Consider the following 14,048-nt stretch of genomic DNA (forward strand, 5'->3'; position numbering starts at 1 on the left):
TGTTTATATATATATATATATATATATATTTGAGAGTATAGTAGAAGTGATTTTCAAAGTATTTTTTGTTTGAAAATATATCAAAATAATATATTTTTATTTATTAAAAAATATTTTTAATATCAGTACATAAAAATAATTTAAAAAACACAAAAAATATTAATTTAAAAATAAAATAAAAATTAATTTTTTAAAAAAATATTTTTAAAATCATGTACGACCCGAACATGTGGGTGACGTCCGAGTAATTAAAAGAAGTGCTGTGAATCCTAATGACTCCCTGTCTATATAAACCAAGCTAAGATGGTTGGGATTCACAAGCAAACGTGATTTCTAGCTAAAAGAAGCAATGTTTTTCCTCACCGTCAACTATTTCGTGATCCTCATCCTCACCGCCGCGGCATTTCTCTTACGACAATATTATATCTTCCACGCAGGTTAGTTCTTCGAGATTCATTCAATGACCTGCAATCATGTATAGTTCTTTCTCAAGTCACCTCACAAAATTATCCTTTGTATTAATGCAAAGGTGGGATCTTAGTGGGTCTCGATCGGGAAGAATATTCTGATAAATAAGCTGCTGCTGCTCTCCTTCTACTTTTGTTTTCAATACCTTGATTTCAAATCTTAGTGGGTCTCGATCGGGAAGAATATCCTTGATTTCTTGATATATAAGCTGTAAATTAATTAAGCTTTCTTGATATATATCACGGGGTTGGTCATGCAATTTGTCTGTAGTCTCAACAGAAGAGCTTTGTAAGAAATCTGATTTAACGGCATCAATTTGCAGATCGAGTGAGCAGGAGGCAGAAAGGAAATGGGAAGCAGGGGGTTCCTCCTCCACCTCCAGCTCCGGAGGAAGAAAACACGGGGCGAGCTTTTCCACCTCTCTACTTGCCTCTCGGACTAAATCACTTTTAATTTAATTAGTTGGCTTCATCATGTTATCACATGCAAGCCTCACAGCACAAGCAAATGTATTAGAATTTCGATCTTAAATAAAAGATGCGTGTTCGGTGCTTAGTTCAATTTTCTCCCCTCTTCGTTTTCTTTTTTATTCTTCTCCTCCTCTCCCTGTGTTCTTGTCGAGCTATGTATATCCATGGAAACAAAAAGAAGGGCTTCCAAGAGCTCAAGGTTTGGTAGGCAATTTCAGTCTCAAGCTCTCAATGGGTATATGGCGGTGATGATAAAAAATATTAAACATAATGGGATTTCGAGATATTAGCAACCCGCCCTCTGTAAATTATGGATAAAGGAAACTCGGACGGAATTTTTTGCTTGGACGCATTCGTTTGATTTTCAACGGTAGCGAGGAGAACGATAACTGTGAACATCATGATACCGTCTGTATACACCGGATCCTAAAAGCCACACGTGATCGTTTTTTAAAATATTTTTTTATTTATAAAATATATTAATAATAATTATTTTTATTTTTTAAAAATTATTTTTGAAACCAGTATATCAAAATAATTTAAAAAATATCAAAAATATATTAATTTAAAATAAAAAAAATTAAAATTTTTTTAAAAAACTTTTAAAACACAGTGCCAAACAAACCCTTCAAACCATCTTCATCACAGGCCGACTCCTTGCTTAATACACTTTGGCCAGTTTATGGAAGGGCCGGGTTATGGTAGTTCTTGGCTTTCTCTGTCTCCCTTTTTAAAGGTTCTAATTTTGATCGTGATGCTCGTCTACATATTATTAATTGAATGCAAATAAATTTTGGTTTCTAATTATTTTATTTGTTTGATAGAAAAACAATTGTGGTCAGAAAGAATAGAAACATAGACATAACCAAATAAACTTTTTGTTCACAAATGTTTTTTTAAACCATTCATAATTTTAATCTTTATCCTTATATTTATATTTGAATAATTTATTTTAATTAAATTAATTTTTATTGTTAAATCTGAGAATTAAAAACAATAAAAGTGAACACCATAAATATATATAATAAACATAAATAAAAGAGAGAGAGTAAGAAGAGAGAAAATATCAACTAAATTGAATCCGGTCAAAATACCTAATATGATCACCATCTAATGAAAGTTTTCACATAAACTGTTCATAGATACCTAATCTAGATTTTTATTGTTGAATTTGAGTGGTAAGAGGACTTAAATTTCTAGATTTAAAAATTTAAGATTAAATTTGTATGTTGATTAGTTGTTTAAAAGTGGCTTTTGATGTTAAATTTGTGTTTATAATATTGAGTGGATTGTTTACATGTCTTTTTTTTTATAAAAAATAAAATAAAGTTTATCTAAATGATTAATAAGATAACAAAAATCCATTAATAAATCCAAAAACGGTTAAGAGCTCGTAGAAAACAATGACAAATGACTCATTTTTTAAATGAATGATGCATTGCAAATTATTATTATTATTATTATTATTATTTTGTAACCCAAATGTTTGAGATGTGCATCTTGGCTAATTCTAATCCTAAATATTTTATGTTTTTTTTTTTAATTGGCTAATTCTAATCCTAAATATTTTATGTTTTTTTTTTTAATTTACTGGTGTGTGTGTTGGGTTTGAGTTTTTAAAGTGAGTAGAGAGTGTGTTTTTATTATTATTATTATTATTGAAAATAAATTTATTGAAGTTTTTATAATGGTTTCATGGATGTTTTTAAAGTGAAAAGCAATTAAAATATATATTTTTTTAATTCAAAAACTCAAATCATGTTTTTCTGGTCACTTTCAATTATCAAAAAAAAATAATAATGGATGACTTGTGGTCTATCTAGATGGACGACTCATCATCCAATCAATTAAAAAAGATATTTGGACGGATAATGTGTTATTTGCCCGTTAAAAAAAAATACAGAGAAGGAACTAGGCGAACATGTAGAGGCTTTGGCCTTTTAGGCTGGGCCTAGACTCAATCATTTTTTTATATATATTTTTTATTTTTTAAATTGGATTTTTAATTAATATCTACTTTTTTATTTTTTAAATTGTTTAATTTAATTTTTTTTTAAAATGATAATAGATCTTTTGGATAGTTCTTATAATTTTATTATATAATTAAACCTTTATACTCCTAGAACTATGAAATTTATTAATTAATCGATATGTTATTTAAAATTTAAATTTAAGTTAGGATAAAAAAAATATTATTTGATTGAGATTAAATTTTATTATACTTTATCTTTGATTTTATTCTTTTTTATATTTAAAATAGATTAGTTGTATTTATATTATGTATTTATATAAACAAATTCATATACATATATATATAAGAAAAAAATATTTGTATTTGTATTTATCTTTTACTTATGAAAAATAAACTTTTCATTTTAATTTTCAATTAACATTTTTATATATTTTTTTAATTTAATAGTTAATATATTTTTAATTCATCATATTAAATAAATACATCATATTTTCATTTTTCATTTAACAAATTTTATGATATCAAAACTAAATTTATAATATTATTGTCTTCTTTTTAATATATTTAAAATTGACAGGAAATCCTATATTAGTCGGTTTAAGCCAAGTTAAAGAAAGAAGAAAATACCAATCAATTATATAAATATACAAAAAGAAAGAAAGGAATTAACATTAAAGTAATTCAATTATCACAAACCAAATGAGAATAGATTAGAATTCTCCTTAATTTGTTTTTAGCATAATTTGTTTATGCTAAAAATAAATTGTTTAACCAAAATCAAAGAGATTATATATAGGCTAAGCTAAAAATATTATCCTACCCTTAATAATAAAACAAAATAAATATATTATTTAACAATTAAATTCTCACTATCCCAATCTACAATTTTCCCTCAGAAATTGATACACAAGAGGATGATTCATCAGTTTATGCAAACTACGGTTCTTTTGGAGGGGCAGGCTTGACAAAAGAGAAATCGTCTTCATTTCTGGTTTCTTCTTCCTCATATTGCGGTTCGTCAACTTCAGTTGGGTGAACATCATCATGATCATCATCATCCACTCTTATGATTAAGCTGGTAGTTGCTGTTGTGGGTGACGATGCCTCAGCTTCTAAATCGGACACGTCTTGATCATCATAAGAGTACGATGACCGGGTTGAGTGCCCGGTTGTTTTGAAACGTTGCAACGTGCGTGAGGAAGAGACGGTAGACACAGTCGGGCTCACACCTCCCAACATCCGAGCAGGAGTCTTTCCTCCTTTCCCATGCCTCTTCTTCACAGCCATGTGCCACTTCTTAAGAGCCTTGGATGTTTGTTCGTCGAAGACTGATTTCTTCATCCGCGAACCCATCTGAGAGGCGGCCAATGATAAAGATTAGTCTCCAGGAAACCATAGAAAACTTCGAGAAATAAGCGTCGGGAAACAGAACTAGCACATAACGGTACAGAGTTTATCTACGAATAACGATACAGGTTTTCAGGGGATGAAAGCATTTTAGTTCCAGCATCTTTCAAGTTTCGAGTGATATTGAAACAAACACCATCGTTTCTAGTAATGGGGACATGATTTGTTGGTTGATCAAAGGCTTGCTTTTGGGAACAAATAAACAATTTGAAATTAGAAGTTTCTTTTGTAAGATTGTACTTGATTATGTTTGTTCCATCTCAAGCTTCTAAAGATACCAGAGGGAGTTGAAGGTACCTGAGTTACAAGGGCATACAGAGGAAGTGTGATGTAGCTGCACAGAAATAGAGCTCCAACCCTGCAAGGTCATGGAAATTTAGTCTATCAGTTCATTTCTAATGTTTGTAACATGTTTGTAATGGATTTATCACTAGAAATGGCCATCTGTTGAAATTACAAAAGCTTACCCCAAAGCAACTTTGGCTATAACAATATCGAAATTGTCATGGAAGCAAGATTTCAACCCAAATGAATACTGCAAATGTAAACATACATGTAAGGAGTAAAGAACAGGAGCAGACAATACATTATTGCATAACAGAGTTGCTGAAAGGAGTGAATTACCCATATCCACAAGAAATATGTTATCTGGAATGCATTCTGCACCCACCATGAAATAAAGAAAATGGCAATTAGCATACTTACAGTTAATTACTATGAATAAAGCAAAGAACCTTGATATTCAAAGAATCTTAAGCTAACAATTCCGATGTAATTATAGGTTATGTAAGGTTTAGTATCTGTGGAGGACGCCATACAGTACCTGAAATAAAGCAAAATGGATAAGATGAAGAAGCAACTGAGGTCGACCAAACCAAAAATATCTGTCTGAGCCTTGCACAAGTGGCATCCCTTGGACTACTGCATGTCTGTCCTTGATTTCAAGAGCCATCTTCATCATAATGACCTGAAGTTTTGTCCCAACTGCTAGGATAATCTGTAAAAATGAATGGTAAGAACAATGATGTTTGCTCTCAACCAGGAAAATTGATCACTGAGAATAGATTTCTTACAATCACAGGTATTATTGAAGCCCAGAACAAAGATTGCCATCCTGAAAGGGACACGGCACGTCAACATATTAGACTGTCCTCAAATTCAACTTGAAAGTGCTTCATGCTCCAAAAATTTCCAAAGAAGAGGAACTTACCATAAACATTCAGGAGCAAGAAAATAACAAAGGATGCCCACAGAACAGGACTGCCAAAACATCAAAATAAATCAGGATATATAAATATTTGAAATCTTGTGAAAAATCAAAGAAATATAACATGAAGAGAGAGAGAGAGAGTTGAACCATTACCTTACTCCCACAACTAACGTGAAGTCATCTTCCAATGACCGTTTGAGGTACTTACGGAAGTTAAACTTACTTCCAGGAGCTAAATGGACCTACATAAACATGGCACTGTCAAAAATAAAGTGGCAATGCAGCACTTGAAAAATGAATCTGTGTGTATGAAGACTCACTGCGATAAATCCATTACGCAATGTCAAGTAGTCAGACCTGCTAACAGACCTGAAAAATTGTTGAAAGAAGCATCCCTGCAATATATACAGACAAATTTAGACCATACAGTGCTACTGAACACACCAAACATATATATATAGACACACACACACACACACAAGGAAGAGGAAGAACTTGGTGCTAGTTAATTGATATATTTCTTACAATGTAAAAGAAGAACGGAATTCTACTCCAGAAACTGGTGTGTGCTCTCACAAAAGATGTCTCGTGAGCAAGCCTGAATCTTGAAGGATCTATGCATAAGATAACATCCAATATAGCATACAAACCCAGATAAGCAAATATGATGTTTGGATTTAATGAAGAAAAGTTAAAGCTAGAATATAAAGGTGGAATCTAGCCTTTTAAGATAAGACAGCATACCATTTGAGAACTCATAATCATGTGACAAAGTCTCCAGCTCCCACCGCTTCCAGGCACGACTCTGTAAAAAGTAACTAATTAATACTAGCTAAGAATTTGACCTGGTACATCACATTGTAGGTCAGGGGAAAGATAGTTTGTCAACTGGCTTGTCTACCTAGATTTAGACATTAAATTTTTTTCCTGGTTTAGTCATTACTATAGATCTTATTTTCCAGTAACGCACATAACCAATTCAGGCAATTAGATGTTTGTAAAATGGCATAGCAAAACAAAGTATTATAAAAAGAACATTTCCATACCTTCAGTCGCCCAAGTGTCACGGTAATAACACTAAATAACACATGAAAAATTGCTAGAAAGAATACAAGGATGTGTAATTGATGCAATCCATCAACAGATATGAGCTGTTCATACCCCTGCAGGAAAATATCAAAACGGTTATCATTTTGAGCAAGACATGTTTCAATGTTATTCTCTCATAATAACAAAGATAAATTTTAGGATCCTACCAGATCAATGTGAGTAAATAAAAGTTAGTATAAAAATTAATTACTCTAAAGCAAGCAACACCAAGAAGATTACAGAAGTATGGCACTGACTAGTGGAATGGTTATCTAGTTACAACACTTAAGTTATTGTTCAAAAGCATGAAGCAATGGTACCTTCAAATATTTCATAAAAGGAAAAAAGGATCTTCAGAATTGGATAAACCACGGTTTCTATTCTCACAACTTATCATGCAGCTCCCTATAAGATGCCTAAATGTTAGATAACATTAAATTTCAATACCAGGAGCTAATATCATTTAGCAGCGAGCAGCTTCTTCTGTTGCTGTAGATTTATTCAAGATCCCGCAAAAGCATGTACATTGTTTTTAATCAAACTTGGCATGTTCTAAGATCACTAGTTCCAGAAAGCCTGTTCAATGTTAGTTCTGCACTATACCCAACAGCATCAATCATCAATCCCATTAAACACTAGAATGTGTCACTTCGATCATCTTCCCCCCACATTTTCTACCATATTTATCACTCTGTTCCTTCAATGTTAGTTCTGAAATGTCATGGCCTAAGTTGTGAAGGTAATTATCTCAAAATGCATCAAATACCAACCAATTAACTTCTGGAAATCTTATTGCAAGAATCAAAATGCATTTCACGTTACTCTCAACATCAGAACAACTCTATTTCATTCCAAAAAACCTGTGTGTCTAATTTGGCATGCCTCACATATGTTTGCTGGCATTGGGTTTTTCTTCTTCTTTTTGTGGCACTTCTAATCATGCAACTAAACTAGGTGAACTTATGCAAATACATATAAAAGCATCAAATATCATATAATTTAGCTTTGGCATGCCAGCACCTACTCCCCCACCATCCACTATCCAAAAGGAATTATTTAGAAAGCATTCTTTTAGTTGTTTCCAGTAAAATGATGCTTTTAATTGGTTGTCATTCAAACACTTTCCAACCCTTCTTTTATACAAGACTATTACTGATACATTTACAGCACACAAAACTTGCATGCTAGCGATTAGAAAATCTTAAATTATCAACCATGAAGAACAAGTTTTGCAGCATATACACTTACATCTTTGCATTTCACTGCACTCTCAGCACCAGCTAGAAATCTACGATCAAACCACAAAAGTGCCCTGCGATGTTCCGCTTCGGTGCTGCTACTTTTTTCACTGCCTTCTTTCTTACAAGGCAACATGGTGCCTACAACATCTTCGGGAACACAGATTTTTGCAATATAACTCTGCGCAAAAGTCAGGAGCAGTGATATGAACCCTAGAATCATCAGCTCTGCAATAATCATTCCAAACTCAGAATTTCCTCATAACAATCCCACTAAAGGAGTACATAAAAAAGCATTAAGAAAAAAAGTCAAGGCTAAAGGAGAGAATCATGATCATTAGCATTAGTAAATAAAGCTTAGTTCTTTACCAGCTTTAACCTTCTCCAAGGCTTCAAACAAAGCTTTCTTATGCTTTTCTGTAAGCCACTGAATTGAAAAGAAAAAAAGGAAGAAAATCATCGAGTTAGGAATTAAGAATTAAAGACTCAAATAAAAAAAAATCATAAATTTGACAGAAAGAAAAACAATTATACATTAGAAGAAACAAGATTAAAGGAAAACAAAAAAAAATCATTTTTATCATAGCAGTAGTGGGAAAATTGAACAAGATTCAAGCGGCAAAAAAAAAATGGAAAAGAAATATGCACAGTTTTATTCATGACTTAAAGAGTTCTTAATTCTTTTTAAAATAATATAAAACAGACATAGCATTAATGGTTTCACCCCCCCCCCCCACCCCGAGTTCTTAATTCTTTTTTAAATAATATAAAACAGACATAGCATTAATGGTTTCAACCCCCCCCCCCAAAAAAAAAAAAAAAAAAACAGCAACAATGAAGAAGAAGTGAAGCGAATTAAAGAAGCAGGAAGTTAAAGAATTTGGTGATGTTAGTATCCAACAAACTCTGCTACGAAGAAGGCAAAACAGTAAAAGAACATCAAGTATAACTCAGAAAAATTAAAGAAAAGCATTAAAGACACAAAAGAAAACTTACTGTTCCGACTTTGTGAAGAAATTTTTCCAAGAGAATAGAAATGATGATGATAACAGCACAAACACCAGCAACAGCCCACGTTGGTGTTTGATCAAGCTTCCTCGTTGTATCACTACTCTCACTTGCTGCCCCAACCACTACAACGCCTCCATAAACAGTCCATAAGGACAGGCCTAACAACACTTTCATTTTAAGACCAAAACAGTGGAAAGATACGTAAAAAGAGCGGAGAAACGAGTGAAAAGGCCAGATAAAAACGATGTGTTCTTCTGTCTGAAATGAAAATGAAAGCTTGTGTCAGAACAGAGAGCATATATAGCTAAAGAACTTTGGATCCAGGGAGGTTCAGCGCAGCCAAGGCAATTCAAACAAACACGGTTTGATTTACCATGGAGATAACAAAACAGCTGCTGAGATTATCATGTTTTGACCACCTTTTATTGTTGATAACTTGGATTTTTTTATTGGACTAACCGATGGCTTCTGTGCATCCATAGTGCACAGCTACTTTTTGTCCGATTCCACTCAGTTTTTGGACCCGTCTCGGGAGCAATCATCGCGCTCTTCTTCCTGAAATAATCAAATCAGCCTAAATAGACCACGACCATGGGTAAAGCAAAGCATTTAATGATTCCATCTGAAGAATTAATTAGTTTATCATCTTTGATATTTCAATACATGAAAGAGAAAATCTGAACTATTGGTTACGATTAATTAATGACTTGGAATAATGATTTTTTTTTTTTGGTAAATATAATATCAATACGGATGGATAACTTGTCCAAAATCTGAAATGAAATAATTTAATTTCAATTTAAAAAAACTACTTTGAAGATATGTACCATTAAAATAGAAAAATAGAATGAATGCAGTTTTTTTGTGGTTAGTAGGAGAACCGACAATTTTTTTCTTAGATGATTGATATTAAAAAATGAATTTTGGAAAAAAGAAATAAAAGTGTGAAAATGAAAGGAAATAATTAAGAAAAATAAATTTATAACACCAAAATGCCATTTGAATTTTGTTTAGTCTCAAAATATTCAGGAAAAAAAAAATCAATCTTAAATGATTCAACTTAGTTTAGTTATTAAAGAAAGAGATATATTTCATATTTATAAGTTTAGGTTTTGGGATAATACCTATAAAAAAAAATTATTAAGTTTATCTAAATATATCAAACAAATACTTGTTTGAAAAGAGACTATTTGTTTTTGTGTTTCAAAAATATTTTTAAAAAAAATTTAAATTTTTTTATTTTTTTATTAACTTCAAATTAATATATTTTAAAATTATTTTAATATACTAATATCAAAAATAATTTTTAAAAAATAAAAAAATATATTATTAATATTTATTTTAATACAAAATATTATTTAAAAAACAATCCTACTCCCAAACCATCTCTATGTTTTCTTGTAAATCTTGTGGCAATAACCCCATGTGTAGAATTGAGGACACTAATTAATGTCCCAGAAAAGGCTGTCCATTATTTTGACTTATGCTTCTCTGGGGGATCCACATCTCCCGACACATTATTATTATTGTTGTTGTTATTATCTTTGGTCAGATGGTGTCCCGAAGGCTGTGTAGTGCGTCCCGTTCAATCTTGCTGCTCGGTCTAATATGTTGGCTCTAACAAATGAATCAAGCCTTGTACACCATTTGAAGCACATGATATGAATATTTCGTATTGATGGAGGTTTTGCGGTTATAATTTAAAAAAAAAAAAAAAAAAAAAAAAGCGTGTTAAATTTTTTTAAAAAATTTTTTTGTTTAATAAAAAATAATTCAAAAAATATTTAATTAAAATTACATTTTAAAGTACTATTAATAACAAAATAACTAAAAATGACATGCAATATTCTCATAACTTTAAATTCTATATGAAGTATGAAGTATGTGATTATTAATACATAATAAATATAGCAAAACAACATTAAGGTATTAGTTATTAAGAAATAATAATTAAGTTTATTTGTTTTATAAAAAATGATTTTCTGAAAATTATTTTTAAATTTTCTTGTATTTGTTTATCATTAGAAAAATTGGTTGGTATAATATTTTTCAAACTTTCAACTAATATGATGGCCAGTGAAGGCTTATATGGTCATTAATTTTAGGACCTATAAAATTAATTGAAATACACACAAGTTGTTCCAGACATCCATTTTAATAAAAAAAATTCCAGATGTATGTGTCCAAATAAAACGGCACAGGTTGATAAGGTACCCATGTGTGGATTCATCCACCACAACAAGCATCATGCTATGTCCATAATAAACCTCTTAATTCTTCTCGGATAACTTGTGGGGTCATTTCAATCAATGTTTGCGATATTATTAAAATCTTTTTAATTGTATTGATTGGTATGTATTTAATTTTTATTTTTTTTTTGCTTTTTCTTGAAATACAAGTTTAATGATAACAACATCAATATCTTTTAAAAAAAATCTTAACAAAATAAATTTAACGATATTAAAAAAAACTTCAATAGCCACTAGAGTGGATTATCCAAGTTTCTCGAAAGCAAATAATCCATGCCATCTTCGGGCAGCTGTGCGGCTCATTCATGTTTGGTGATTTTAATCGCTATTTATTTTTATTTTATTTTTTTTTTAAAAAAAAAAGGAAAGGCCTTGCTCCACATGGATAGGTATGCTAGGATGATATAGGCCTGCTTGCAAAACTGGATAGGAGTGAGTAGTGGCTGGAGATTGAGTTGGATCTCCAACTGAAAAGCCCAAATCAGATCCTTTATTACGTGCTGTATTTGTAGACTTTTTGGGCTTCACTCATGCTACTGTAATGACCTGCTCCCGGGTTGTTTATGGAGGTATTTAACACGTGAGTTTTTAAAACAATTATTTTTTATTGTTTTTTGATATATTGTTGTAAAAAAAAAATTCAATAAAAAAAATATTATTTTAAATATTTTCAATAAAAAAATACTTTAAAAAACAAATATTACTACTATCTCAAACACATTTTCTAGATTTGTATGGTGTTGGATGTTTCTTGCGGGCTGGGCTTGGTGTGGTCGGTCCAACCCTGTTATCAGCAAGAGGAACAAGCCTGTTGCTTGCTATTAGTCTAAAATTACAGCATGGTCTCCTGGTGGTCACCATCTAATCACCAAATCTGGGATTCTCAATTGGGGTTTTGCCTATTTGATCCTCTCTAATTGTAGCACCATCATTCCTATCCGCCGGGCATTCCATCAGCAGCCACTAGGTTTATTTAGATTATTTGAGAGTATAATAATAATTGTTTTTTTAAAATATTTTTAAAATATTAAAAATATATTAATTATAAATAAATAAATAAAACTAATGTTTTAAAAAATATTTTTAAAACTCAAAAAACAAACAAGTTGTTGTTCAATAATATGCAATGTGCAATGCCATGTAGAATGTATATGGATTTTACAATAATAAAAAATAATATAAATTATATTTGAGAATTTAAAAAATAAGGTTTTTTATTCTTGTGCTGTAATTTTTACATTAATTATTATACATCTCTCTCTCTCTCTCTCTCTCTCTCTCTATATATATATATATATATATATATATATATATATATATATATAAAGATTGGTTAACTAATAGTTTATGCCTCATATTATATTATTTTCAACAAGCATAATATTTAATTTTCTAAACTAAATATAAAAGATAAAATTAAGTAAGCAAAAATAATTTTCCTTAAAAACCTTTAGCATTAAAATGGTAAGTGAGGTGTGGCTGATTTGATGTTTACTTGTATTGCAGAGAAGCAAGGCACTAGCTGGAGCTGACACAGGAAAGATTTGATGAGGAAGCTGCCTAAGTTCATATATGATGAGGATAAAGCTTTGGAGGTGGGAGTCTGCTCTCTCGTTTATGATTGATGTAAATCATGGTTAGTAACAGTTGAGACTTTTAAATGGTTCTTCGTGGTAGCTGTGGCTAGGGGAAGAGAAATAAGTCAGCCATCCCATCATCTAAGAACTTGTTGCCTGCGTGTGGGCGCTCGTGTTCCAAGTCTGTAAATTGTCCTATAATGCTCCTGCAGGCTGCATGTTACCTTCCTCTTATTTTATTTTATTTTATTTTCCATTCTTGTTCACGATTTGCATTGAAATTTCTCTGGTTTTCATGTTTTGATAACAGAGGACCCGCCAAGTTCTTACTGACACAGCTGAGCTCTGCTGTAGATGAGGTTTCCGCTCAGCTGCATCCAGAAGATGCCCCCGGTGGCCGGTGGAGTTGCAGTGGCTTCTGATGAGATCCAAGCTTCCATACAAGAAAATGTCTGTCGAAATGTCAACGCAAGCTTCCATTATAGCTCAAAACATCTTATTCTCTATTGGTTTGTTTCTGTGAAATCTTTTCAGCTCTTTATCTTTTTTGTGGTTGAATTTAGTTTGCTTTAAGCAATATCCATAATCAGATACTCTCATTGTTGCTGCGGTACCTCGCCGCATCATGCTCTAGTTTTGCTTTGTTATTGTTGGAAAGTTGCCCGCCAGGAATTTGACTCCTTCTATAGCTGGCCGACGGTTTACCGTCCATCTTTCTGGGCCTGAAAAATTTTAGAGGACGTTCAACAGTTTATGTTGCGGTCCATCAATGAACCTGTGGGCCTATTATTAATTTTTTTCGACGATGTTTTGGGTTTGGCTTTTGGAATCACTGGCGATTAAAAATGTTTGCCCTGTATTAAAAATATGTTTGTTTTTTAAGTAGTTTTTTTAAAACAAAATTAAAAAAAATTTGGTTAGATATGGTTAGTTGGATTTAAATAGGTGTTTGGTAAAAATTATAGTCAAAGTTTATGTATAGCAAAAACATGTATAAAATATTTGGTAGTGGTTGTTTTTCAAAAATATTTTTTACTTGGAAATGCATCAAAATAAATTTTTTATATATTTTTTAAATTTTTTGATATTAGCACATCAAAATGATCTGAAAATACAAAAAAAAAAATTGAAGTAAAGAAAAAAATAATAAAATTTTGAAAAAATGATTTTGAAATGTCAAAACAAATAAAGTTTTACAAAACTCAATTAAAAAAACATGTAAAAATTGCTTCACAAAAACTGCGTTTCAAACTCAATTTTTAGATGGGTCTCGTAGTATAAAATACAGTTTGGTCTATTGTAAAATACCTAATTGCATTTTTTACACCGCAAACACAAAAACTAACACTAAACAAAC

At 31.2% G+C, this 14,048-nt stretch overlaps 1 protein-coding gene and 1 long non-coding RNA gene across 3 annotated transcripts; one reads left to right on the forward strand and one right to left on the reverse strand.

The window, feature by feature from the left end:
• The first annotated feature begins 237 nt into the window (after positions 1 to 237).
• Positions 238 to 1,023, forward strand: LOC118057853 (uncharacterized). Its single transcript, XR_004689043.2, has 2 exons — positions 238 to 437; positions 791 to 1,023. It is a non-coding gene; the product is annotated as an uncharacterized lncRNA (long non-coding RNA).
• Positions 1,024 to 3,713: 2,690 nt separating this feature from the next.
• On the reverse strand, positions 3,714 to 9,502 carry LOC118057866 (MLO-like protein 10). 2 transcript variants are annotated; one of them, XM_073409605.1, is made up of 16 exons: positions 9,325 to 9,502; positions 8,851 to 9,123; positions 8,224 to 8,281; positions 7,865 to 8,082; positions 6,574 to 6,690; positions 6,272 to 6,332; positions 6,053 to 6,141; positions 5,848 to 5,922; positions 5,681 to 5,769; positions 5,528 to 5,577; positions 5,391 to 5,431; positions 5,141 to 5,314; positions 4,942 to 4,977; positions 4,785 to 4,852; positions 4,615 to 4,675; positions 3,714 to 4,263 (listed from the first exon to the last, which is right to left on the reverse strand). In XM_073409605.1, the coding sequence occupies exons 1-16, from the start codon at positions 9,343 to 9,345 to the stop codon at positions 3,847 to 3,849; spliced, it is 1,848 nt and encodes a 615-aa protein (XP_073265706.1). In that variant the 5' UTR covers positions 9,346 to 9,502; the 3' UTR covers positions 3,714 to 3,846. The 2 variants fall into 2 exon arrangements, with proteins under 2 accessions (XP_073265706.1, XP_034926477.1); XM_035070586.2 differs by having other exon boundaries at positions 9,239 to 9,494.
• Between the last annotated feature and the right edge of the window lie 4,546 nt (positions 9,503 to 14,048).

Source organism: Populus alba, chromosome 5 (assembly GCF_005239225.2).
Source record: "Populus alba chromosome 5, ASM523922v2, whole genome shotgun sequence".
In the NCBI taxonomy this organism is placed as follows: Eukaryota; Viridiplantae; Streptophyta; class Magnoliopsida; order Malpighiales; family Salicaceae; genus Populus; species Populus alba.